The sequence below is a fragment of the Lampetra fluviatilis genome, chromosome 29, assembly GCF_964198595.1.
Source record: "Lampetra fluviatilis chromosome 29, kcLamFluv1.1, whole genome shotgun sequence".
Classification (NCBI taxonomy): Eukaryota; Metazoa; Chordata; class Hyperoartia; order Petromyzontiformes; family Petromyzontidae; genus Lampetra; species Lampetra fluviatilis.
In genome coordinates, this window is record NC_136303.1 from 12,220,158 (window position 1) to 12,248,100 (window position 27,943).

Here is a 27,943-nt window from a genome sequence, read left to right on the forward strand (position 1 = left end):
GGAGGGGGTTACGGGGGGAGGGGTAAGGGGGGAGGGGGTACGGGGGGAGGGGAGGGGTAAGGGGGGAGGGGGTTACGGGGGGAGGGGAGGGGGGTACGGGGGGAGGGGAGGGGGTTACGGGGGGAGGGGAGGAGGAGTACGGAGAGAGGGGAGGGGGGTACGGGGGGAGGGGAGGGGGGGTACGGGGGGAGGGGAGGGGAGGGGTAAGGGGGGAGGGGGTTACGGGGGGAGGGGAGGGGGTTACGGGGGGAGGGGAGGAGGAGTACGGAGAGAGGGGAGGGGGGTACGGGGGGAGGGGAGGGGGGGTACGGGGGGAGGGGAGGGGAGGGGTAAGGGGGGAGGGGAGGAGGAGTACGGAGAGAGGGGAGGGGGGTACGGGGGGAGGGGAGGGGGGGGTACGGGGGGAGGGGAGGGGAGGGGTAAGGGGGGAGGGGGTTACGGGGGGAGGGGAGGGGGTTACGGGGGGAGGGGAGGAGGAGTACGGAGAGAGGGGAGGGGGGTACGGGGGGAGGGGAGGGGGGGTACGGGGGGAGGGGAGGGGAGGGGTAAGGGGGGAGGGGGTTACGGGGGGAGGGGAGGGGGTTACGGGGGGAGGGGAGGAGGAGTACGGAGAGAGGAGAGGGGGGTACGGGGGGAGGGGAGGGGAGGCTACGGGGGGAGGGGAGGGGGGTGCGGGGGGAGGGGAGGGGGGTGCGGGGGGAGGGGAGGGGGTTACGGGGGGAGGGGAGGAGGAGTACGGGGGGAGGGGAGGGGGGGTACGGGGGGAGGGGAGGGGGGGTACGGGGGGAGGGGAGGGGGGGTACGGGGGGAGGGGAGGGGGGTGCTGGGGGCGTGTCTCGGAGTCGCGGATGTGACGAGCGCCGCGTCTCTTCCGCGGACTCCTCACTCCAAGCCGGGCCCTGCCGGGTGAGTCGGGTGAGGAGTGGGGCGAGGTGAGAGTGGGAGTGTAGTGGTGAGTTGGGGCTGTGGGTGGGTGGGAGATGATTGTGAGGTAAGATGAGGTGAGTGTAGGGTGATGAGGTGAGTGTGAGTCGAGGTGAATGTGGTTTGTGAGGCTAGTGAGTGTGAGTAGAGTGGGAGTGTGGAAGCTCGGATTTGAGAGGAGGTGAGTTGAGTGGCGAGTTGAGGAGTGAGGTGAGTGGTAATTGTTGGCGAATTGCGTCGTGGGGTGATTAGGTGAGTGAGTTGAGTCGTGTGAGTGTCGGTGCGTGGAGAGGTGAGGCTGAGGTGAGTCGTGAGGTTGAGGTGAGTGGTGAGGTTGAGGTGAGTGGTGAGGTGAGTGAGTGGTGAGGTTGAGGTGAGTGGTGAGGTTGAGGTGAGTGGTGAGGTGAGTGAGTGGTGAGGTTGAGCTGAGTGGTGAGGTTGAGGTGAGTGGTGAGGTGAGTGAGTGGTGAGGTTGAGGTGAGTGGTGAGGTTGAGGTGAGTGGTGAGGTTGAGGTGAGTGGTGAGGTTGAGGTGGGTGGTGAGGTTGAGGTGAGTGGTGAGGCTGAGGTGAGTGGTGAGGCTGAGGTGAGTGAGTGGTGAGGCTGAGGTGAGTGGTGAGGCTGAGGTGAGTGGTGAGGTGAGTGATGAGGTTGAACTGAGTGGTGAGGTTGAGCTGAGTGGTGAGGTTGAGGTGAGTGGTGAGGTTGAGGTGAGTGGTGAGGTTGAGCTGAGTGGTGAGGTTGAGCTGAGTGGTGAGGTTGAGCTGAGTGGTGAGGTTGAGCTGAGTGGTGAGGTTGAGGTGAGTGGTGAGGTTGAGGTGAGTGGTGAGGTTGAGGTGAGTGGTGAGGTTGAGGTGAGTGGTGAGGTTGAGGTGAGTGGTGAGGCTGAGGTGAGTGGAGGTGAGGGGAGTGGTGAGGTTGAGGTGGGTGGTGAGGTTGAGGTGAGTGGAGGTGAGGGGAGTGGTGAGGTTGAGGTGGGTGGTGAGGTTGAGGGGAGTGGTGAGGTTGAGGTGGGTGGTGAGGTTGAGGTGAGTGGAGGTGAGGGGAGTGGTGAGGTTGAGGTGGGTGGTGAGGTTGAGGGGAGTGGTGAGGTTGAGGTGAGTGGTGAGGCTGAGGTGAGTGGAGGGGAGTGGTGAGGTTGAGGTGGGTGGTGAGGTTGAGGTGAGTGGAGGTGAGGGGAGTGGTGAGGTTGAGGTGGGTGGTGAGGTTGAGGTGGGTGGTGAGGTTGAGGGGAGTGGTGAGGTTGAGGTGGGTGGTGAGGTTGAGGTGAGTGGAGGTGAGGGGAGTGGTGAGGTTGAGGTGGGTGGTGAGGTTGAGGGGAGTGGTAAGGTTGAGGTGGGTGGTGAGGTTGAGGTGAGTGGAGGTGAGGGGAGTGGTGAGGCTGAGGTGAGTGGTGAGGTTGAGGTGAGTGGAGGTGAGGCTGAGGTGAGTGGTGAGGTTGAGGTGAGTGGAGGTGAGGGGAGTGGTGAGGCTGAGGTGAGTGGTGAGGTTGAGGTGAGTGGAGTTGAGGCTGAGGTGAGTGGTGGGGTTGAGGTGAGTGGAGGTGAGGGGAGTGGTGAGGTTGAGGTGAGTGGTGGGGTTGAGGTGAGTGGAGGTGAGGCTGAGGTGAGTGGTGAGGTTGAGGTGAGTGGTGGGGTTGAGGTGAGTAGTGAGTGGTGAGGTTGAGGTGAGTGGAGGTGAGGCTGAGGTGAGTGGTGAGGCTGAGGTGAGTGGTGAGGTTGAGGTGAGTAGTGAGTGGTGAGGTTGAGGTGAGTGGAGGTGAGGCTGAGGTGAGTGGTGAGGTGAGTAGTGAGTGGTGAGGTTGAGGTGAGTGGAGGTGAGGCTGAGGTGAGTGGTGAGGTTGAGGTGAGTGGTGGGGTTGAGGTGAGTGGTGAGGCTGAGGTTGAGGTGAGTGGTGAGGTTGAGGTGAGTGGAGGTGAGGGGAGTGGTGCGGTAGTGAGGTGTTACAAGCATTGGTGATTTCAGGCGTTCCCCGTCTTTGCTTGCTGAGCTGTTTATTCAGCAGCATCGCAGCCATCGTGGAGCTGTGAGAGCGAATGTGGTTGCACGTTCACGACACACACCGTGGTCTCTGTCTCTCCAAGAGTGCGGCAGGAGTGGACCCATATCGATCAGCGTGCCCTGATGTCCATAGGGCGAGTCATGAATAGCAACATAACTCTGTACTAAACTAAAGTTTGGTTCAAAGTCAATCATCTTTAAGTGGATCAGCTCCGACTGGCAAACGCTCGTGCATAATTGCATTTTAACCCAGTTGGAAGGCGTTAATAACTCAACAACCGATAGACATGTGGGCAATTTAAGGCTGATTGTCTCCTGTGTGCACGCAGGTATATTTTTTGTAACTCTGACCCGCACCTTACTGGACATCTGTAAAAAAATAGCTTTATAGCTCATCGCATTCCTCCAGTATAAACAAAGATTTTGATTCTGAGTTATGGAAAGAGGCGGGTTGGTGATCCAGCACTCACTGGATTCACTCCGTTCACTCGCTCACGGGCAGTCAGTCGTCTCCTTACCTTTCGTCTCCTTATCAGTCGTCTCCTTACCTCTCGTCTATCACGACTACGATGGTTCCTGTGAACTTCACTCCTTGGCTCCTCCACCCATGTTGAGGACTTGGTCTTCCAGACTGATTCACCTCAACCACAGCGGGTTCAACCACCACACCGCAGGTCACCAGACTTCTCTTCCTGCTCATTCCCTCGAGCTGTGTCACTTTTGAAATTCCCTGCCATAGTTAACATTTTTTTCAAGGTTTCTTATGACCTTGCTCAAACGTGAAATTTCTTATCCATTACAACTTTGATAGTGGTGCTGCTTGTTGCTGGCCTCTAAACATATTGGGCATTTGGGCGCGTGCTCAGAAACTTTGTTTAACAAAAACAAAGTTGCCTGAATCGACCTCGTATGCAGGACACGCATTCCACACTTGGGAAATGTGTGCAGGTGGAGGCCACACATCCACTCTGTGCCGTGCTTACGAAGGCCAACACTGTGCGTTGAAAACTGGGCCACAAGTTGACACGCATCGCGGGCCACTGGTTCGGTGCATATCGTCACCTTCGGATCGTGGCAGTAAAAGATGATGCTTTGTCTTCATTAATTGGAAGCCACATTGGTGAGATGTTAACTACCTCGACAGGTATACTGGAGGTTATGAGTTCGATCCCAACCCTATGGAGTTTGCACGTCTCTCTGCCCGTGGTCGTGTAGATTTTTCTCCAGGCCCTCCGGTTTTCCCCTCCACATTTAAAAACATGCGTTTAGAGTATTTGGTTACGATAAATTTCCACATGATAAGCCACTTTGAGCTATCATTTGTGACCAGGTCACTTCTGAAATAGTGCAATATATAGCTCAGTTGGCTTTACCTGGTAAAATACAAAGTTCAGTTTAGTAGTTCAGTGCAGGTGGACTTGTTTAATATCCAAGTCGTTCCAGGTCGTGCTTTTAGAGAGGACTGTCGTACCCCTGTTCCATCGGCGAATCTGAGCTGCGCCAGCGCAGGGCCCTCTCTTGTCGTATGGGTCGTTTTATTTGCGAAGCTGAACCGGAACTAAACAGTGAAACGCTCGCCTCATGACACATGTCTGAATCTGTGCTCGGGGGTCAAACAGGGCCAGGGGCGGCGTGGATAATACTCCCGTGTGTCGCACGTGACATAAGTCAAATCCACTGTGAGGACGCGGCGTCAAGCTCCATGGCATCTCAACTCGTACGTTGCGTGTGACGTGAGCGGCACGGCTCGGCTTCTGCAGTGGATAAACAACAACCAGGCGTCTCCAGGTTGTGCAGTAGAAAAGAGTCGACAGTGCGTGATCATATTTATTATCTCGAGGAGCCCAGGCACAACTTAGGGCAATACAGTAGAAGGGGTTATGCTGTCCTGATGGTATCTGTTTTTTTACATTAAACTGGCACATAGTGATGTAGGTTCCTATGACTGTACTTTGCTGATGAACTCTAATCAGGATGAATGTGTACATCGTTCCCATGTAGGGTACAATGCCTATTCTCTACAGGTGCTGCTGAGGGAGATGTAAACTAAAACCGTGCATAGTGTGGTGTTGTTTTATACATGCGTGCTCCCCTCTCACGCCTGTGTTTTCTCCGAGTGCTCCGGCTTCCTTCGACATGTATGAACATTCATTGATTGGCTGAAAACATCTCAATATACAGAGGACGGCAGAGCATTCACAATTGTTGGCGCCAGCTCTACACTGCCTGGCTGCCTTATAAATTGTCTGTGGCTTCTGAACGTATTGTGAGATGCAATTTGCAGTCATGACTCTGTTATTATAAAACGAAACATCGTTCAGCGTTATACACAAGGAATTACTTCACTTCTCAGCCTTCAAGATTGGTGGTGAGAAGTGTGGGAGCTGTGTGCATATTTTAGCCCTCGAAGACGTGGCCCTCTGTGCTGCCTGGCCTCTTCGCTCGAGGTTGATGCCTGGCATCTCTCGTCGCACAGCAGCAGTGGATCGAGCTCGTCCCACGCCGTTTTAGCCTGTGACGGTTCCTATTTATTGGAGCCTCACAGTGGGGTAAAGTGTGAGTATTCCCAATCTATTTCAAGACAACTAGCCAGCGTGGAAGAGTAGGCCAAATAGTGGAGGCTCTTCTGCCGGCAGTAGTGTGCGTAAGCAATTGCATGGCTGCACCTTTGCTTTTCACAACCTGAACAAGTGTAAAAGTTTTTACACTTTCATCTGTGCTTTAAGGTAGAGAGAGCTAGGCATGCATGCCCCCAGATAACTTGTGCTGTATAGTTTTATTTCATGTATAAGGGTATTATTTGTACATTGCTTAACCTAGCTTACAAAAACCTTTATAAAGCCCGCTGTACTGCTATTTGCTTTGTGTCTGGATCACTGTGTGGAGGCTGTCCATGGGCATTTTACTGATATGTATTGTTTGAACAGTGGTAAAAAAAACTATTTAAACAAGTGTTTACATAGATAGGCAGTTCTCAGTTGCCCACTCGTTATAATTTTAGTCCTTTTCAGGATGTCCCGAGCACCTTAGCCAATTGGCACGATGTTCATATAACCTGCTCTCACATCTTTTTTGTTTTTGCACGTTCACCAACTTGTTTTACTTTACATACGTTCAGTACAGTATGCAGGGACGCCACCGTCGTGTGACGGCCATCACAATGGGCCTGCAACAAAGATGTCCCAGGTTCCATTCCATCTTCCGGCGAGGCAGTTGAAACTTTAAAAAAATGGGGAACGTTTAGATAATTCCCCCCGCCTCTGTCCACCCAGCAGTACGGTGCGAAAGAGTTGACTATACGTACATAAACTAAACTATAAACTATTTTAATTTTACCAGGTAAGGCCCACTGAGCTGTGTCCCTCTTTTTCAGAAGCAACTTGGCCACAAATAGTAGCTTAATGAAGTAGCTTCTGTGGAAATGTATTGCAGCCAAATACTCTAAATGCATGTTGATTCTAAATGTGGAGGGAAAAACCTGAGGACCCGGAGAAAAATCCATGTGACCACAGGGAGAGACACGCAACATCCAAATATACAGGCGTCAGGATCGGGACCAAACTCACGACTTGCTGTATACCACCGTGGCACTCCGTATCAATGGGCACACGAGTCAGTTGATCGGCAGGCTAGTCATATCTGATAGGATACAGTTTGGGTACTCTCACCTCTTGCAGTAGGCCAAGTACTGTTCTCTCAAGAGTGGCTCTCTTGAGTTCTCTCTATTGGAGGTCCTTCCGCCAGCAGTGGCTCCAGCAAGAAATTGCAGGGCTGTCCCTGAAGTCTGACGGCTGAATGCGTTATTCATCACAGGGCAGCACAAAGATCTCACTGAGCATCTTCCCATGTAAACAAAAACGAGTGGCAGTCTATTGGCTTGCCGCTCCCAAAGTTTTGGTGTAAAGCTGCCAGTGACGCTTGCCCCCCCCTTCCCCGTTTCAAAGCCAAGCTTATTGCCGTCAGTGGCGCTAAGCCAAAAACAGCTTAAGCATGTTAAGCTAATTTGTACACATTTTAACGTGCTTACACAATGACTAGAACGTGTTCTTGTTGTTGGCCTATATTTGCCTGTACTTTATGAAAGATGGAAACTCGGTGATGACCCAAAAAAAACTTGCCCCATGGTTTCAACTGCCCGCCCGGGAAGGTTGAATTGAACCGGCGATCTCCGAACTACATCTTAGCTGAAAACTGTTAAATCCTTATTGATTCCTATATCTTTTCTCAAATTTACATTTAATTGTTGTGTTAAAAAACATGTACACGATTAAAATCAACCGTGGTCAAGCCACTGGCTGGACGGAGTCCTCCCGAAGCCACTGCCATATCCCAAACACATCATACTGTACGATATTTTCATTTACCCCGAGGCACTGTTATTGAAACGAGCATTTTCACGATCGGAGGTGTGGAACATACATTGCACTTCAAAAGTTTCCTTGTGGACTGCGCAATATTTTTCGCTGTAATGTACTCTAGAGTATACAGGAAGAATAGGCCCGCAGATGCGGGGAGTTTTTGCGGACCAGACCGTGCCTGCGGATAATATAAGTGGCAGATAAGGGGGCTGTTTATGGCACGGCACCAATGCCGCTCGGGTACATTTCTGTACCGAGCTTTCACATTCTCTCCCTGTTTTGCTTGAGTTTCCTTGGGGTTCTCCAGTTTTCTCCCATAGCCAGACATGTATAATGTCACTTGCCGTGGCCCAAACATTCCAATGTAGCATGACCCTCGTTATTATATAAGTAACCATTATTACATACACACAAAAAAACTACGCCAGCCAACACAAGCAAAGCTTTCTGCAGAGGTTGCTGTTTGCCGTTGCTCATTTGTGTCGAGTTCACTGTGGGGGGAGTGCTGCGTCTTGTGCGTAGGGCACGCATGGGGAGTGGTGTCCAGCACTCGCCACGTGAGTGCCCTTCCAAGCCATGTATGCCTCCTATACCAGCAGGATGAGTCACTGCTGGTAGTAGTTGCTGGTGCAGTGCGTGTGAACATTTGTGAACTAAAGTGGTTGGGGGCGTGTGGCTCTGCACATTACTGCTACGCCAGCCGTAATATCGGCCACTTATGGTAAGTGCCTGCAAAATTGGGGATAAATTATGGACGCTTGTGTTAATCTCTGGCTTAAGCGAGATGCAGAAACCACCATAACCTTGTAATATGTATTGAATATACAGTGATCCCTCGTTTATCGCGGTTAATGGGGACCGGAACCCCTCGCGATAGGTGAAAATCCGCGAAGTAGGATTGGCCCCCTAGGAATTTCCCTATATGTGTGTGTGGGTACCAGAATGTTTAAAATATGTATATTTATACTTTATATATATATTTTACTTAAATCTATTTAATTATAAAACCTTAATATTATACATTCACTCTCTCATACGATACGTATTATGGTGTTCTAAACTCACCAATGACAGTAGTATCTTGAGACTTGACTCCAGTAATGACGACGACGACAATGACGATGACAATGACGACGATGACAGACCTGTGCAGTTCGATGAATGTGATGATGAATGATGATGATGATGGTGTTACTGCACAGGTATAATGAGGCCTTTAAATCAGTTCGAAAAATCCGAGATGCACTGAGGCCGCGAAACTTGAACCGCGAAATGGCGAGGGATTACTGTATATGTATGTATGTTGAACTTCTTTTGCATCGTACGGGGGAAGGACAACAAACTAAGCAGTTTTAAAGAAATTCGTTTTCAATGCTTCTCAACAACATGCTACATTTTCAAGAAAATAATCAACCACACGTACAAATAACTTTATAGAAACTCTGCATTTGTCTTTCTCTTCGACAGTGCGGTGATGGTTTTATGACGCTGAAAGAAGAGGCAAAATGGCCGATGTAAGATGGCAGCCAAGGCCCGCCCCTCTCCGCCGCCGAGCCACCGGCCACGCTGGAGGCTGGCGTCGCTGTGCCTCCCCCTCTCGCTGTTGTGCTTCGGCTGCGCGCTGCTCGTCGGCATCGCTTCCCTGCGGGGACAGGGACCGCAACACGCCGCTAGCCTGCCGGCGGGTGGGCGGCTCCTCCTAGCCGCCCGATTGCGCCTTCCGTCGGCGGACGACGAGCGGGACGTGGCGCCCGAACCGAGCGGCCCGGAGGTCGAGGGTCGGCGTTCGGGTCTGCCGTCTCACGGGGAGTTTGGATCGGACTCGCGGTCTTCCGCCGGACGCCACGAGGTGCAGTGGCACGTTCGCGAGAAGGAGACACGTGCCCGCTTCGACCGCCTCGCCCGAGACGTGGCCGCGTCACTTGGGTTGGAGAACCACGGGCAGATCGGAGAGTTGACGGGCACTTACCTCTACTCACACCCGCACACAGGTGTGCCCCTGTCACGAACCAGCTATAGGTGTTCCAAACTGCTAGCGTTGATGTGAATGTCAGTGTTGCACATGGTACGCAATTTCACCATGACAATCATGTATGACCCACATAGTTTGACTCGGCTCATCATCCTGCGGGGTCGATAAAATACATATCACTGTGAGAAGGTCAAAAGTGATCCTATGGAAATATTTACCCACACCTTCCGATTAGCACGGTTGGCTACATACGAAAGACGTTCAACATACATACACACCCCTGCCATAGCAATGTGGCATTTCCACTATTAACTTTGGGCTGAAAACAGGAGCTGAGCATCGCCTCAATGCTCATTTGAGCAGGAAATCAAATTTATACTTTTTTTACATAGTTTAGGTTTAATGTGTACATTCTTGTCTTCCATCATCAAACCGATCTTGTCTTCCATAGCCATGCACAATATTATTCGTCATTTTGTTTATCCTTGGAATGTATTTGACCTAAAACTCAATTTTAAAATAAACGTATAATCTGGAAAAAGTTGTAAGAGACTGAGCCAAATTCGAACTTCAGCAAAACAGCCCCAGCACAGGGAGGAGGTGTTAGCATGTGCTTTCCAAAATCTCTCCAGTAGGAAATGTTTTAAAATGTCACAAATATCTGAAAATGCACAAATGCAACAACCCCCACCAAAACAAATGATGAATCGTAAACATTGGCTGCGAAAACGCAAATTAACATGCCAATTATATTTTTATTATGAAACAAAAACTAATTTCGAATGAGATTACCCTAGTATGGCGGGTTGGCCATTTTACATTTACTTTGGTGCAACAACGCACGCAGTGCGGTTCCCCACCAGGGGACATTGGCGTGACTTGCTAATGAGTCTCTCATCGTCTCCTGAGTTCTCGCCCAGTTAAACAAAATAAACTTGACACACCTCTGAAACTTGAAAAATATTTACAAACTTGCCGTCCGTAACGCAGCTGCACTCCGCGGCCACTCTGTGCACCCCTCGCAGGCTTAAGCGGAAATGCGCGGAAGACGACCCACGATGCCTTGCGACAGCACCGAGCTGTGTTGTGGTCTGTGGAGCAAAAAGGATTACGTCGAGTGAAACGCAGCCTCCCGTTTAACGACCCAAAATTCCCCAAACAGTGGCACTTGGTACGTGAAATAGAGTGTGTGGGTGTGTGTATGTCTATCATTGGGGTGAGCGGTAGTGTGTTGCGGTTCGCGCGCTGCCCTATGAACCCGGCGACCCGAGTTGAATTCCCGCTCAGGGCCAACACTATTGACGGCTATCTGAACCGGACCTGGGCCGACCCCAAGGTCGACTCGGCCTCAAAAAACGAGTACCTGGTGCGGTGTGTAAACATCGCTACTTGATAGACAATGGCGGCCTGGCGTGGTACTGGCCATCCACCACCCTCGTGTGCTGTGCTGGCCTTCATAGGTGCTTGCTCGTATCACTTGCTCCTACAGCCTGTTAAGGCTATACGGGGTTCTTTATCTTATTGTGTAATAGTGATAATAATTTTTCTATTTATATGGTTCAGAAACTCAAGCGCCTTAAATCTCATCTCAAATAATTGAAGGGCAACCCCAGTGGCTTTAATTCCTGTGCGGCACAAGGTGACTCATCGCCAACCAGCCTGCAAGTGGAGCATTAATCTGGCAGAGAGGGGTGAGGATAGCTATGCATCATGCCAATTGAGTAATTTGTAGGTAATTTGTCTAATTTGGCAAGTTTGGAACACGACGCCGGCACGCAATGGCCTACTTGTTTTGAGTAACACATGGTATCTGTAATGCCCACTGTGAAGCAGGTGGCATGTATTTATGATGAGTGCACCCGCGGTAATAGCCAGGGCAGCCTGCCGAGTTCGAACTGTGAACCACTGCAACAAGCAGCGAACTTGTTGGCGTGTCGATGCTCTCAACTGCAACCAGTGGCTCGTTGGGCAGGGCATTGGGGTCGTGTTTAACAATGCAGCCTTGGTTCGTGTCCCTAACAGTGTATTTTACGTTTGTTTTTTCGCGCAGAGAAACACGCACACCCCCGGAATGGATTTGAACGTGACAGGGGTGTGGGAGAGAGGGGTGACGGGGAAGGGGGTGGTGGTGGCGGTGGTGGACGATGGAGTGGAGCACACCCTTCCGGACCTTCAGAGCAACTATGTACGTGTTTGCGTGCGCACACACCACGCCAGCACACAAAGATAAATACGAATATCCCCTGTATAGCCTACATAGATTGATGGGGCAAGTGCGGTTAGTGAGCTCGTGTTAAGGACGGCACAGTGCGTAAGGGGGTGGTGCAACGAACGCCGCTCCTGGCCAACTTTGTCTCCTCTGCACTAATGTTTACACACCGCATCAGATACTCATTCAAGGCTGGGACGACATAGTGGAGGCTCAGCACCAGCGGAGATATCACTCGCCGCTGACGTAGTTGGCTTGCGGCTGGGAATTGAGCCCAGGTCACTAAACACTGCACGCAAGTGGCATCTCGATACTTCACGTTCGCGCGCACGTAACGTGTGCACATGTCACGTGTGTGTCCCAGTGTGCTGAGGGCAGCTACGACCTCACCGACGGAGACCAGGACCCACGGCCGGGCACCGGCGACCAAGAGAGCCGGCATGGCACGCGCTGTGCCGGGGAGATCGCCGCTGTCGCCAACAACTCGCTGTGCGGCGTCGGCGCGGCCTACGGCTCCCGGGTGGCCGGTGCGTTCCCCGCGTTGCGCTCGTTCAACCGGTTGTTCGGTGGTCCAGCGAAATGTCACGGTACTCGAATTGTTAATGTTGTGGGTTTAATCTCCAACACACCGATTTACTTAACTGGTAACTAATTGGCACGTTTTGTTTACGTGACAAACCTTACTAATTGGCTGTCTCGGGTGGTGGTGGGTTAAATGACACATTTACATTTATGTGATCTAACCCAAAAAAAAACCTCTTATGGTCTGAGCCGGTGGTTATTTCCACATTACCGTGGCGGGGGTCCAGACAAACCATTTGGCAGCTGAAGTCAGAGGGATTCCTAGTTTTTTTTTGCAAATGGTGGTGCCCAGGACCGGTTCAGATATCAATCCCAAAACCGCACCAGGAATTTTAATTTGAGCTAATTACAAACGTTAAAGTGAGTTCCTGTTGAAATGAGCATTGAGGAGGTGATCATCTCCTCTTCACAGCCCTGAACCGGTGGTGGAATTTCCACATTCCGATGGTGGGGGTGAGTCTATACATGGGCAACCATAGATGACTTACCTACAAAGTGGTACTTATTTATTTTATCGACCTCCATAAAGATTATTGGCTGATCCCCAGTTGGAATTTGAATTGTATTTATAAAGCAATGCATGCATTATTATTGTTGTACGGGAAAGCCTCACGGATTTTCAGGACTTTTTTCAGGAGGGTCCTGCCGGGTTTTCACAGAAGGGGGGCGACACTTGCCATGAGTTTTCAAATTAAGTAAATAGCAGTGTAAATGTTCCCAAACTTTTATGACCTTGCTCAATTCAAGAAACGTGTCAACCCTTATCCATTACAACGTTAACAGTGGTTCACAATCGATTATAATAATCGATTGTGAACCACTTGATGCTCATCTTGATAAATTCAAGGAGAACATGGGAGCGTATTCGGATGAGCAATGCGAGCGCTTCCACCAGGATATACTGGACTTTGAACGCCACTACCAAGGACAGTATAACGAGAACATGATGGGAGACTACATTTGGGGGCTGATTCGTGAAAGTGATTTACAGTATAATCGTAAATCTCGAAAAATTACTCATTTTGAACTCTTTTGTTGTCATTTTTGTATTACTTTAGTATAAATACATGTTAATTTTGATTCATGTTGTTTTTTTCTGACTTTATGTGAAGGAAAAGACACAAATTTGCCTGTTTTTCTCATTGAAAATAGTAAAATTTCAAAATATCACTGTCCTGGTCACAAAAGCTAAGTTTGTGGGGAATAATAGCCATTTTCTATACTTTTTAGGCATAAGCAATTACGAAATAACACTTACTACCCAGGAACAAAAATTGTGTTACATAGTGTTATTTGATCTCGACCAAATCTGTCATCAGGACCCTCCACTACCCGACACAGCCAAACCAATTCAATTTCCACACGGTGTACAAGCGTCTTAACCACGCGCTGATTCGTATTATTTTAGTTCACGGCGGTGAGTTTGAACAATTCCCACAAATGAGTTCAGCAATCGGGATAGAGTGCCGTGTTTGTTGTTGGCCACATGACATTTCGGGCCTGTGCTCAGCAACTCCGTTTGAACAACAAAACATGCCGCAAGCGCCGCACACCTCGTACGACGCCCTCCACGAGTCAAACCTGGCCACCCACTAGCAGCGCTTTAAAAAATGTTGTTGTCCTTCCCCCGCACCTCCCGATTAGCACGGTTGGCTATGTACGGTGTGAAAGAAGTTATACATACGTGCGTACTTCACGTTCCTTCAGTTGGGGGCTACCAAACTCAAATGGTGAACCTCCGTAACAAGCGGCGAACGCGCTACCGCTCGACCGCGTCACCACCCCCCTTTTAATGACTGCATAACAACTGTCGTGTGTGTGCGTGCGTACGTGTGATTGCAGGGATCAGATTGTTGGATGGGCCCCTGACTGATCACATGGAGGCCACTGCATTCAACACACACTACCAGCTCAACCACATCTACAGCTGCAGGTAGGCACAGCAACGTTACCGCAACTGGGCAATTTGTATTTCAAGCCACATCTCATAATGCCCACTTGCCCGCGCGTTATAACCAGGCGGCAGGGTGGCACAGCAGTGACGCTCGCGCCTCGCAGCAAGAAGGGCCTGGGTTTGGTTCACGACTCGGGTGCCTTTCTGTGTGGAGTTTTTTTGTGTTCTTACTCTGTTCTTTTGTTGATTTTGACTGGGTTATCTGATTTGCTCCAGTAGCTAAAGAAAACGTAAAATACTCTTTGGTTATTTCGGTAAATCCACGTAGGTATAAAATAATAGTGATTTATTTTATTTTATACCTACGTGACTTTACCGAAAGAAACAAAGAGTGGATTCCTGCAGTCATGAAAGCTTCAAATCAGAACATAAAATGTAACTGGTATTGGCCAAACATTGCAATGCTGGAAAATTACCTGCATATTTCTGAATTGGGATCAAAGATAAAGATCGCCTGTATCGCCTTAACAGATTGTCGGGGCAAGTGCTTTTGGTGAGTAGCATCTATGAAGGCCAGATTTGGGATTACACACAGCAGCAGCATCATCGCCCCCTTCTGTGTAAACTTAGCAGGACCCTCCTGGACGAGAGCCTTGAGACTCCATGACGCCTTGCTGGGCAAACAAGAGTATGAATGATAAATAATAAATAACCCCACACGTACCACGTCTCGCACTGCTTCCTGAACACTACAATACCAAGTACAATACACTACCTGCTGGATGCACGACTCTAAATAAAGATTTTGACGATTCTGTTATTTTAGACTGGAAGAATCCGATGAGCTATGAAGCTTTTTTTCGCAGATATCCGGTAGGGGCACTGGGTCAGAAAGTTACAGCAGCAAACAACACAAAAACACGATGGGAGTGCAAAGTATAGGAAGGGTAAGCAAGTCACTAAATATAAATAAATCAAATATATAAGTACAAATTGCAAATGTACATCAACCCCAAATGCAATCTTGGGCAAGGCAGAAATACAAAAACAGTCCCAGACTACACCAAGATAACACACAGTCCCTTAATAAAATTTCACATTAAAATGGATGTATGCATAGCCCTGTATTAATCCGCTGCTGGATGAAGGACTCCAATGCCTTTCTGTTTTTGACCAGACTTCACCACGCTGGTCTTTGCGGGTTGTTATCCATGAGGGTAAACCGGTCAAGCTTCATGTGCCTTTCAGTTGGGGTCCCGATGATGACGGAAAGACGGTGGATGGACCTCACGTGCTCGGCCAGGTAACGTGTCTCACGCACAGTCACAACGCCGAGGACGGGCGCTGTGGTGGTGAGATGTTAACTACCTCGCCTGGTATTCAGGAGGTTATGGGTTTGATGCTAACCCCTATGCCTCTGTATATTTGGAGTTGGCGTGTTCTCCCCGTGGTCGCATGGATTTTTTTCTTTGTCCCCCAGTTTTTCCCTCCACATTTAGAATCGACGTGCCTTCAGAGTATTTGGCTGCTATCAATTTCCACGTGATATATGACTTCGTTGAGCTATCATTTGTGGCCAGGTCACTTCTGAAAAAGAGCATTACATAGCTCAGTGGGCCTTACCTGTGCAAGTGGAGTCTGTAAGCAACAGGTTGTGCAACTAATAATTATAATGATTAATTACGTACAATAACTTATAATAAACTGCTGACAACCGGTTGCACGAACGTCTAGGGAAAACGATTCAGATACACGCGCTCAAGTTGCACAGCGCTTGTGGCTATGCTGCACTTTGGAAACGAGGGTGGGTGGATTACACACACAGTTGAGAAACTCCCTTCTTACACGTGGGCGTTGGTCATAATTTTCCGGCTAGCCAGGGTACGATGGCAGTACAGCAAGTGAATTAATTTCCATCTGTATTCCATCTGTACAAGGAGTATTACCGCCCCTCCCCTCGCACGTGTGTGGTACTCCAGCTTTCCTTCCACATCTATAATCACGAATGAATGGAGTTGGCCAGATGTTCCAGTATAGGACCACAGAGATTGGGCAATTTTCTGGTGCAGGTTCTGGCTGCCTTGTCGCTTGTCTGTGCTTTCTTGTGCATCCGAATCATTTTCGCTCTCTGAGAGGCAACACAGATTATGTGCGGTACAAATGATACATTATTATTACAAACTGCTCACTGAGGAGTGGACTGTGAGTGTCGTGTGGTTCCTGCTGGAATGATGTCCACTGTGTGTGTTGTGCACCTGGCTTCCCAGAGCGCCTTGCAGCGGGGAGTCGTGGGCGGCCGCCGTGGGTTTGGGACCATATTTGTGGTCGCCAGTGGCAACGGAGGTCGATACCAGGACAACTGTAACTACGACGGCTACGCCAACTCCATATACACAATCACTATCGGTGAGCGGTCAACTTGTTCAGCTTTTAAATTTACCAAATAAAATCTATTGTTAGGTTCACACACGCATCGAAGTTGGCTCGGTACTGAGTCAGTGGCCTGCAGCGACGTAGTGCAGTATCTTCTTAGGTTTTTTCGGTAAAGTCACGTAGAAAGTAAAATAAAATAAAAACAAAATCACGACGTTTCGGAGGCAACACAAGTCTCCGTCATCAGGTGGGACCGTCACAGCCAGATTAGCTGTATCAAGTGTATCAAGTGATACAGCTAATCTGGTTGTGACGGTCCCACCTGATGACGGAGACTTGTGTTGCCTCCGAAACGTCGTGATTTTTGTTTTTATTTTATTTTACTTTCTACGTGACTTTACCGAAAAAACCTAAGAAGATGATTCCTTGCAGTCACGAAAGCTTCAAATCTAGAAGTAGTGCAGTATATTTCCACTTATCCGTGACGAGTGGGGGGGGGGGGATGAACTGCGTGGATCCTGCCTTTAATATCCCCATTAACCTCCGGGAACTGTTCACAAGTCGGACACCGCTGACTTCCACAGCATGGCTGTGACTGTTTATCAAATCAAATAATTTGTGCCATCCTTATAGCACCAGGCTATCACGAAGGCGCTAAGTTTCCTGAGCAATTACAGTCTGCATTGGTTTGCAACAGGAGATGATAATTGCTGTATATTCTCCCGACTAAGTAATGTTTGGGTAATTTTCCGAAATTGCTAATTTACACCACGACGTCACGGAATGATTCGCATCCACTGTGAAGCTGACAACACGTACTTATAGTTAATACTCACCCCGTGGTGTCCACCAGGGCGGCCATGTGGCTTAAAGCGAGTGTATTGTGATACACTGGGACCATGTGCACTAGCACTGAACAACAACAACCTATCTTGAGAGGTGCAGCTCATGAACCACAGCTGGTGATGAGACTGCTGGTTATAAAGGATAATTCAGAGCTGACCAAGTGTGGCACTAGGATTTCAGCTTTCTCCAGAGCCCTAGGCTGGTAAGCTACCTGCTTGAGATGAATCGGTGCCTAATCAGTACAACAAATTTCGCATCGGTAATATGATGATAGACCGTTTACCAAGGTTTGCATAAGACCACTTTTCAGCAAGAGCAATTGTAAAATTGTGAACAGTGTGGGAACTAGTCCGAGGCACCGCCTTTACCGATCCATATTGTCCAGCGTGGTACAATATGGTCAAACAACTCCTATAACCAACACGGCGTGGGGAGACCTTTATCCACAGTGGACTGACAGTGGCTGATGATGCTGATAACTGGCAAGTAACAAATATGTATCTCTTGGGTATCTGCACATCACAGCCAATCATGTGATGAGACTCCCATGTTTGAAAACAGAAGCAGAACCCCATTCCGTCTCTCTACATTTATATAATAATAATATTATTATCTATGAGGTTAGCAGTTTTCCAGACAAATGTTATCAAGCAGCATTGCTAATGCAAGCAAGGACTTGGTCTCATCAGCAGAGTGAGGCCTGTTGAACAGATTCCGCTCTATTACTGGATGGTATCGAGTAGAAGCATTGATGTCGATTTGTAAAGAGGGGTAGACCGCACGCGTTGACTCTGGGGTTAAATCCTGCGGTGGTGACAATGGTGTGTGATTGTCGTTGTCGGTGTCCTGCTGTGTGGTGCTCAGGGGCGGTGGACGAGAATGGAGGGATGCCTTTCTATGCCGAGGAGTGCGCTGCCATGATGGGTGTGACTTTCAGCAGCGGCGATGTCAGGCAGCGCAGCATCGTACGTATTGCCCTGCGCAGTGTTTACACAGCAGCGTATTTGCCTCTTTTTGGCAGATGTTCGTGGTTTGAATCTGGCAGGCCACCATGGTTATTACTGCGGATGTATTAACCGTGAATAGGATCCGTCTGCTCAGTGGACGTTAAAGATCCCTGCCCCCCCTCCCCCCGATATTCGATACGAGTAGGCCATTGTGTGCCGGTGGCATGGTCCAAATATTGAAAATGACACTCCAGTTGACTCAGTTGCAATGACACATAGCAAAACACCACCTTCTACTGGCAGACTAATGCCATACCAGTTGCCTGTCCAGGTACTGGGTCCCCTTGTGCCATACAGGGACAGCTGCCGCTGGAGCTGTGACGTAAGGGCACTTTGAGTTGCTGAGCCATTAAAGCAAATACATATGAATGCAAATATGACAGTGATGTTGATTGTTATGGACGCACCAGTGAGGACAGCATTGTACATATAACCCTGCACCACACTGGGTGACACTTCTTTCTGCTATGGTCCAGCATTTGATAATAATGGAAAGTTCAGCTTTCAGTTAGCCAGAAAAGCCTGACCAGTTATGAATTATTTGGGAAGGGTGCTGCTATGGGCTGTTTTGCCAACTCTTTCATTACCAACATCATCAGCCATGGTCAGTCCAGTGAAGGGCTCTCTCCCCAAACTGCCACCATCTCTCATGGTCCTGCTTTGTAATAATCCACCCAGCACCTACACAATAGCTTATGTAATTGCTCCATTTCCTCTGTGAACCAGTGTGGATGTACTCCGTTCCAAAACTATAAAGTCCGATAACGATGTCTTGTACCTCCTTCATCTTGTCAGGTCACTTGCGACATCACTGGAGGCCAGGGGTCGGGGTGCACTGAGGGTCACACAGGCACGTCTGCAGCCGCCCCCCTGGCGGCCGCCATCTTAGCACTTGCACTACAGGCCAGGCCGTGCCTCACGTGGAGAGACGCCCAGCACCTGATCGTTTACACCTCCGTCATGGTACCGTCGCTCTGTTATTGTACACTTCCATCATGGTACCTTAAATGCTGCGTTATTGTGGAACATGTGCCTTCTGAGGGGCGGGCGGTGATGTGTTCCGGCAGTCGCACATCTGGCATTTGCTGCAGAGGTTCGGTGCCGACGGCCTCCCTGTTTAATACCGCAGTGTGTATTAACCATGAACTGTATGCACCTTCCACTTCACAGCTACGGGAGTTATGGATCCTGTGTTCTTAAAAGAGTAGGCCATGTTTTGCCGACAACATGGTCCGAATTTGATACGTTACTCACAAATTACTTAATTGGGAAAAGTAACATAGCATCATTGTCCCCCCCCCCTCCCTCGGTGCTGTGTGCACTTTCTGCTGCACTGGGACAGCTACCCCCGCAGTTTGCTCCCTCCCCCTTGTAAACACTCATGCGTGGAGTTGGCCCAACATGCCCGTCCTGGCTGCCTTCGTGTCTGGTTTATCCCTTCTCCTTGCCAAAACTCAGCATGTGCTGCAAATTCTGCAGCGTTTCGGTCTGCAATTTGGGCGACTGATACCTATGTATACAAATACGATATTATTATTGTTCCTAGGTTGATGAATATTTATCGGAGTGGGATGAAAATCTAGCTGGGTTTCACCACAGTCACAAGTACGGCTTTGGAGTTCTAAATGCGTGGCGTCTCGTCAACGCCGCCAAGGTAACGCCGCATCCCCACATCCTCCTTTGCGTTTTTTTCGTGAAAATATATTTGTATTCATCTACATTTACAACCCTTTGTCAAAGCCACCGTTGGATGAGGGCCCCTCACGTTGTGCGGGGGTCACAGGGATATTTGTCCATACTTCACTGCGCCGTTCAATGCGGGTTGGTGAAAGTGGGGAGCATAACATTAGAGCATAGTATAGTACAACAATGAATTTTTCTGCACTGCCCTTATCAGAGCAGCAGCCCGTAACACTTGTTATGCATAGTGGTCGCCCCTTTTACGTATACGGGTGTTTAGTAACTGTTCAGTTTTTCATTGCTAATGCGAGCCTTCATCCTGCAGAGTGAACTGGCCCTAGGTACACTACTTGTTCCGGCGTAAATCCCAATGCGGTATTTACGTTGTTGTTACTGCTGGGTAGAGCCCCACCTCCCGCCCCCCACCCCCCCGTTCTCTTTTATTTCCTACATTATGGCCTCCGAATGCTGTGACATCGTCTCGCTGCTGCTGCCGTCCCTTCAGCTCTAACCCCTCCCGCTCCACTCCTTGTGCCCGTCTCTTGGTCCCTGCTCCTTCGTTAATTGTGTCTCTCTTCTCTCAGGCTTTTACACTCGTATCGCTCACTTGAGTCGATAACGTACGCATGTTCATGATGTTATCCAAGCTGTCGACACAGGCGAGTGTGCTTGGGTAGGACATGTCACGGCTAGAAGGGACGATCGACAGTGGTCAAGAATAATAACGGGAGTGGCAGCCAAGGAATGGAGTGCGTCCAAGAGGATGGATTATTGTATTGCAGGACCGTAAGAGGTGGCAGCTTGGGGTGAAGCCTTCATCCAGCGGTGGATTGGCCCTGGTTGATGATGATGGTGATTTCGGCCGTTGGCCTAAACGCACCCTCTGTGTGTGTGTGTCAGGTGTGGGAGACGGTGCCATACCTGCGCTCATTCACTTCCGAGCTGCAGACGGAGAACAAGGCCATCCCTCCCTTCCCTGCCATGCTCTCATCTAGTCTGCATGGTAACGCCCCACTGCACCTGCGCAGCATGGCCCGGTTCAATTGGTTTCAACCGCATGTGCCGTCCCAGAAGAAGGGCACGTGCATTTGCGTATACACTTGAAACGGCAAGAATGATGTGCCGCTGGCATTTCAAATGTCTTTACACCTTCGGAGCAATATCATTTGTCGTTTTATTTTGTACTCGAAAGAAGTGTCAGTGACATTATTTGTGAGTGCGCAGTGCTGTTGCAGTTTTCCTCCATGCAATCTACCCTCACTTTGCTTCTATTTATACAATCCCGGTTACCCTTAAATGAGTACCTGGTGTGGTGGCCATCCACTGCGCTGGCCACACCACCCCCTTGTGCGCCGTACCGGCCTTCATTGGGGGATTGCTCGTTCACAGCACTCGCCCCAACGGCCTGTCGAGGCTATACGGGAGACCTTTGTTTTTGTCTGTGATCCCCCCCTTCTCACAGTGAGCAATCTGTCGGTGGGGGACCTGGTGACGCTGGAGCATGTGGCCCTGCACGTGGTCATTAGCCACGAGTTCCGCGGAAACCTCCTCATCGAGCTCACGTGTCCCAGCGGCACCACGTCCACTATGGCCACGCGCCGGACCCTCGACCGGTCTGTAGCAACGCAACAAAAGACAAAGGTTCCGCGTATAGCTGAGCAGACCCGTTGCGGCACGTGATGTGAGGGGGTGGATAGCTAGCGCCACGCCTGTTTTTCCTTTGTCTCCCCCAATGCCTGAGTCAATCTCGGGAAGGCCCAGGACCATTTCAGATATTTGTCACTGACGTTGGCTGTGAGCAGAAATTGTACTTGGGTCGTTAGGTTCGAAGCGCGGTGCGCTAACCACTGCGCCACCACTTTTTACGTTTAATGAGCGTGGCCGTCACCACTCAACTGTGGTATTGTATTTGCAAGGTTGCAGTTTGGCTAGATTAACACAGACTTACATAGCTAAAATGTGCAGACTGCATCTTCAAATGGCTGGCCCTGCCTCTCCAAGGTTCATGTGGCGAGAGGACCCTCAATCTGGACAGCGATTCCAAACCTGTTTATCTGTGTTAGGTATTGTAAATGCTCAAAGGTCACGTGACCAGGTCTCCTAAGTAGGCTATCTAAACTAAACAATAACAACTAAGCTATTTTAATTTAACCAGTTAAGGCCCACTGAGCTCAGAAGCAACCTGGCCACAAATGAAAGCCCAATAAAGTAGCTTATTATGTGGACATTTATATTAGCCAAATACTCTAAACGCACTTTGATTTTTAATATGGAGGGAAAAACCGGAGGACCCAGAGAAAAACCCATGCAACCACGGCGAGAACATGCAAACTCCAAATATACAGGTGTCAGGGTTGGGATTAAACCCATGACCTCCTGCATACCAGGTGAGGTAGTTAACATCTCGGCACTGCAGCGCCCCTATTGTAAATGCTATTGTAAAGCCATCGATCTGCATGAAATATTGTAAATGCTCAAGGGTCATGTGACCGGGTCCCCTAACCAAGCTAATCAATTCCACCTTTGCGCTTGCTGTCATTTAGCGGTGAATAGGCGCACGTATCAAAAAGGAGCAGAACATGAATGTGGAGTGAAAACTGGTTGGCCTCAGCACAAAATAATTTGAGTTAATAGTGACACTGGTTATTTGTTAAAGTACTGCAATGAAAGTGAGATTTACCAACTGTCTGTGTGGGTTGTGTGCTTTCATCTCGCGGTTAGCTCGTTGCGCTACGAACCTGGCGACCCAGGTTCGATTCCCGCTCACGTCCAACACCAGTGATGATTATCTGAACCGGTTCTGGGCTTCCCGTAGGTCGACTCAGCCTTAAATGAGTACCTGGTGCGGTGTGTAAACTGCCACTAGGGAGACAAAGGCGGCGCGAGCATGGTGCTGGCCATCCACCCCCTTGTGTGCCGTATCGGCCTTACTTGGTGCTCGCTAACAGCACTTGCTTCTACTGTCTGTCAAGCTTATATGGGGGATCTTTGTCTTTTTTTTTATAGAAACAAGGATTATGACTGGACATTTTCTACTCTGCGCTGTTGGGGAGAGGAAGCTAGCGGAACGTACACACTTAAAATACAGGATGTTGGTAATAATGCGCACAGCCACAGACATACATGTGCTTTTATGTACCACCTCATGTATTTGCTTGGCACATGTAGCCACACCTTTCAACACCCTCGTGTATGTACGTTCTCCCCCTGTTCTGCATGGGTTTCCTCTGGGATCTCCAGTTTCCTCCTCTAGCAAAACATTTTACACGTAGAAATATAACTGGTTTTGGCCAAAACATTCCAATGCTGAAAAAATACTTGCATATTACTTAGTTGGGTTATACCAGTGTTCTTCACTAATTTTCAGAGTGGGGGCCCACTTTCGCTGACAAGACATCAGTGGGAGGGCCGCCACACATTTGAAACCATAGGGGTTTGACAGCGCATTTGTGTCGGGGGCCGCACTAAAGGGCCACTAGGGGCCGCCAGTGGCCCTGCGAGCCATGCAATGAAGACCACTCAGTTAGACTCCATAATAGAGTTTTTTTTGGGTTAGATCACGTAAATATAAATGTGTTGTTAAACCCGCCACCACCCGACACAGCCAATTAGGAAGGTTTGTCACGTAAACAGAACATGCCAATTCATTACTGGTACAGCCCACTGGTGTGTTGGAGAGTAAACCCACATTTACAATTCGAGTACGATGTTTCACCAGTAATTACAACCAGCCTCCTCATGGGACAGCCAGAGTTGTGGATAAATGCTGTTTTGGTCTTCAATAGAGGGATAAATGGGATGTCATCACTTGTGAGCCACTCAGGTATGAGGACCAGGCATGGGGGGGGGGGGGGTTAATGTATTCATATAAATTACAATGGATATTATTGGCTGGGTTAGTCACAGTTAATCAACGTAATAATGTGCATGCATAATGTGCATGTGTGATGTATGTATGTACATCACGCATGCACATTATGTATGTACATCCTGCTGTTTTTGGGTGCAAGGTGCAAAAAAGGCCAAAACACCACTTATGGATAATATTGGTCGCAAAAGCCCACGTGTTAAACTGGGTTATGCTGTACATAGCAACATTGTGCCCCCTTCTGCGAAAACTTGGCAGAGTCTTCCTGAAAAAGAGTCTTGAGACTCAGTGAAGCTTTGCTGGCTAAATAAGCGTCATAATTTAATGGTTGTACCACCTGTGTTGCAGGAGTTGTGTGGAAAGTAGCCCCATCTTGTGCTTTCCATGTATGACGTTGCGATTTGTAATTCAGGCTAAGAAATGGAAATCGATTCTCGGATATGTATGTATCATGCACATCATCTCATCCATACTGTATTCAAACACCACACCACAGGTCACAACAAAACACTCACCCACTCATTCACCCAGTAACTCACCAACGCACCACACCGCAGGTCACAACAACAACACTCACCCACTCATTCATCCAGTAACTCACCCACTTGCCACACTGCAGGTCACAACACATTCACCCAGTAACTCACCCCCCACTCACCACACCGCAGGTCACAACACCCTCACCTACTCATTCATCCAGTAATGCCACCCAATCACCACACTGCAGGTCACAACACTTCTCTTTTTTAATTCTCTCACACTGCTGCACTTTGGAATTCTCTCCCATCATTCCTTTCCATATGTTCTTATAACCTTACTCAATTCACGAAATGTATGAACTCTCCATATCTATTAATACCTTCAATTGTGCTGTTTGTTACTGGCAACTTAGCATTTGGGCCTTTGGGCCTCTTGTTTAGCAAACAGTATTTAAAAAAAACACACATAGGCAAATGCAACCCCTGCATGCTTTTCTGCTTATTCCCCTGGGCAGATGGGCTGGTGGTGCATGGAATGCTGAATTCATGGCAGCTCACTCTGTATGGGAACTCCTGGACTCCACAACACATAGAGCAGCGGAAGAGGTATACATATAAATTGTTACATTACTTGTTACTTATACGATTGTGTGTGTGGGTAATTGTGCATTATTGCTGAACTCTCTTTATTAGAAGTGTGACAATACTGATGGCAAAGATTCTGTCCTCGACAGCCAGAGAAGCTCTGGCAAGACTTATAATATTGTGTGTGTCTGACTGGTGGTGCTACGTGGTGTAATGGGAAGTGCACTGGACTTGCAATGCATGGAGGTCACCAGTTCGATCTCCTGGTGTGGCAGTCGGAATAATAGTGTGAGTTTCTTAAATCCCCCTCACCTATGTTTATTTTACCAGGTAAGTTCCACTGAGATGTGTAGCTATTTTTAAGTAGCGACTTGGCCACAAATGACTGCCCAGTGAAGTGGCTTATCATGTGGACATTTACAGGAGCCAAATATTCTAAACCTCACAACCACAGGGAGAACATGCAAACTCCAAATATACAGCAAGCGTCAGGGTCGGGATCGAACCCACGACCTCCTGTACACCAGACGAGGGAGGTAACACCTCGCCACCGTGGCCCCTCTGTCCACCCAGCAGAATAAATTGGTGTTGCCACAGTCGATTGGCAGGTTGCGTGTGGTGGGGTAAAGTTTGGGTACTCTCACCTCTTCCAAGAAGTCTGACCAATATGGAGCAGTAGTAAACACGATACGCTCTAGGTCTCTCTGGAAACTCTTTCTAGAAGTGGCCACCCTTCCACCAGCAGTGGTGGAAGCGAGCATTTGCAGGGCTGCTACTTTACCCATTGACTGCAGTGTGTTTGTCTGTGGCCGTATCCGCTGTGCTTGTGCTGCAGGGTGGTGGCGCGAGCTATGAGCGGCGAGTTTCTCAACGACTCTTTCTCGCTGCCCTGTGACCCGGGTATTGAGCAGCCAGACAGTGCGCCTCAATTTCTGGACCCCAACACTCTGAAGGTACAACAGCATTCCGTTGTCTAGCTAAAAGGGTGTCTCCTCTAGACCTAGATGTGGTATGTTGTGTACACGTACAATCCTTTTGTCAATCCACTGCTGGATGGGAAAGTTTCTTAAGACCGCAATTCCCCCGGCCCTCTGTCTGCCCAGCAGTATAAATGGGTACATGACTGTCGCTTGGCAGGCCGTGTGTGGCGGGGTGAAGATGTGGTTATGCCCCCGCCATTTATAAAACAGCCAGTGTGGAATCGTAGGCCAAATATCCTCTCGTAGATGTCCTTCCACCAAGTGGCATGAACAAGCAATTGCAGGGCTGAAACTTGTATCTCTGCTGGTATTGGCCAAACATCCAAATTCTGAAAAATTACCTGCAAATAACTCAATTTGGATTACTCCAGAAAACGAGTCTTGACATACAGTGAGGTTTTTTTCTTGGTAAACAAGAATAATAATACTTTTATACGTAACGCACACGTTGAAGTATGTACGCAATTGTCTCCCGACCCGTCGCTGCTGCCACAGATCCTCGCACTGCTCGGCTGCTCGGCCTCATTCTGGGCCATGTACTACCTCCTGGAAGTGGTCGTCTGCTACGACCCGCAAGGGGACGCCCGCTCGGACGCCGAGTCTGGCTCGTCGACACGCTGCACCTTCGCCGCCGTCCGCCAGTTCCTCCTCCTCCGGTGTTCTCGCGCTCGCAGCGAAAACCACCGAGACCGCCATGACCAATCGGAAGAGCTCATCCCGTTGCAGCTGTCCCCGCAGAGCAATGGCGACCGTAGCCTTGATGCCGCTGCAGACGACGGTGACGTTAATAGCAGCGGCCGGCGTGATGGGGGAGAGCCGGATTATTCCCATTTCCTGGATCAGGTTCCGTCGGATGAGCGCGGGGAACAAATGCCATCCGACGGGACCTCCGACGCGTCGCCGGCGCCCGCGGTTCTGAACCTGCTGGGCTTGGAGGTCGAGCCGTCGGAGAGTTGCGCGCAGCTTGTGGCCAGTCCCCGGAGTAGCAGACACAACTCGCAGGGCTACACCTCAGTGGCTCTGGAGCCACCGAATCCCTGATGCTGTGCACCAGATGTTTCGAGTGGGCATCATAAAATCCAGCTAGGTGGCTCGGAAGCGGAGCGAGTGGCTCGCAATTGGAAGGTTGCAGGTTAAATTCCTGGTTGGAAGTTGACTCAGCCCATCCCTTGGGGGGGGGGGGGGGGTGGTCAATGAAATGGGTACCGCTTTGTATAAAAGTCAACAGTGGTTATCCTATGGATAGTCTCACCCTTATAGGAATGAGGAAGTTTCTCCACTGACTCAGGTTTATAAACAGGAGATAAACACCACCTCAGTGCTCATTTGAGCAGGAAATCACTTTTGACTTCATAAAATTGCAGAGCTTTATTGGGATATATTATGGATATTTGTAGATAACCTAATGGCCTTAGGGTTTGTAGATGGAGGGATCTGATCGGGGTACCTTTAAACGGGAGAGCTGGAGCTCGCCCTGGATTATATTTTTATTCGCGGTGTGATGATGATTATTATTACATACGTCTTGTTGCACGGCACTTTGTGCGGGCGGCGGTTGGAATGTGTCCCAGAGTTTTGCATTCCAATGACTTAAGTCGGCTCCTCACCTGAGCGATCTATCTCAGAAGTCTGTTGAATGTGACTGAATTATTTATGTTGCCAGTTCCACAGCCGGTTGCTTACATTTAAGAGACAAACTCTGCGTGCAAACGTTGTTCTGGGCGGTGATTTGTAGTGACCCATTTCGTCACATGACACATTCACTAGCTACGATTGGTCGTTAGGACCCCGGTGCAGGTGGAGGTCACCAGGTAAGGGGGCAGGACTATGCTGTAAGGGGCGTGGCCAAACCACATCCTTGGTGGGCAACTTCTTGCTCAGATGTGGACAAAGCCTGTTGCGGGTGTATTTTGTTGCGTGATTTCAAGAGTAATTCTGTGCGCAGCTGAGGAGATGGCTTGGGCGTGGACGCGCGCCGCTTCAGGACGCTGCTCTGGGCCAGGAAGCCGCCCGCAGTCTGCTGCTCTGCACTGCTTGCTTGTTGACACTTCCAGAAAAGGGTCTGCACACCGATTATACAACTTCTCTTCGTTTTAACGGTGTAATAATTTGTACTTTGAAATCTTTTATCTGTAAAGCACAATGCACCCAAATATATTGATAATTATTTTTCAATTAAAAGAGAA

The 27,943-nt window shown here is 49.3% G+C and overlaps 2 protein-coding genes across 2 annotated transcripts in view; both read left to right on the forward strand.

Annotated features, from left to right (window-relative positions):
- Positions 1–6,719, forward strand: part of LOC144942898 (CD166 antigen-like) — a 34,348-nt gene extending 27,629 nt beyond the window's left edge. Inside the window, exon 15 of the mRNA XM_078869900.1 lies at positions 6,656–6,719. Coding sequence (XP_078726026.1) covers positions 6,656–6,719 — 64 coding nt within the window. The remainder of the gene's footprint in view (positions 1–6,655) is intronic.
- PCSK7 (proprotein convertase subtilisin/kexin type 7) lies at positions 861–27,943 on the forward strand. Its single transcript, XM_078870148.1, has 17 exons — positions 861–906; positions 8,750–9,273; positions 10,280–10,425; positions 11,305–11,439; positions 11,828–11,990; positions 13,888–13,978; positions 15,188–15,242; positions 16,207–16,345; positions 18,023–18,123; positions 18,961–19,128; positions 19,712–19,819; positions 20,746–20,848; positions 21,308–21,458; positions 22,852–22,940; positions 24,708–24,798; positions 25,613–25,730; positions 26,253–27,943. Exons 2-17 carry the CDS (start codon positions 8,802–8,804, stop codon positions 26,796–26,798), a joined length of 2,676 nt encoding a protein of 891 aa, XP_078726274.1. The 5' UTR covers positions 861–906; positions 8,750–8,801; the 3' UTR covers positions 26,799–27,943.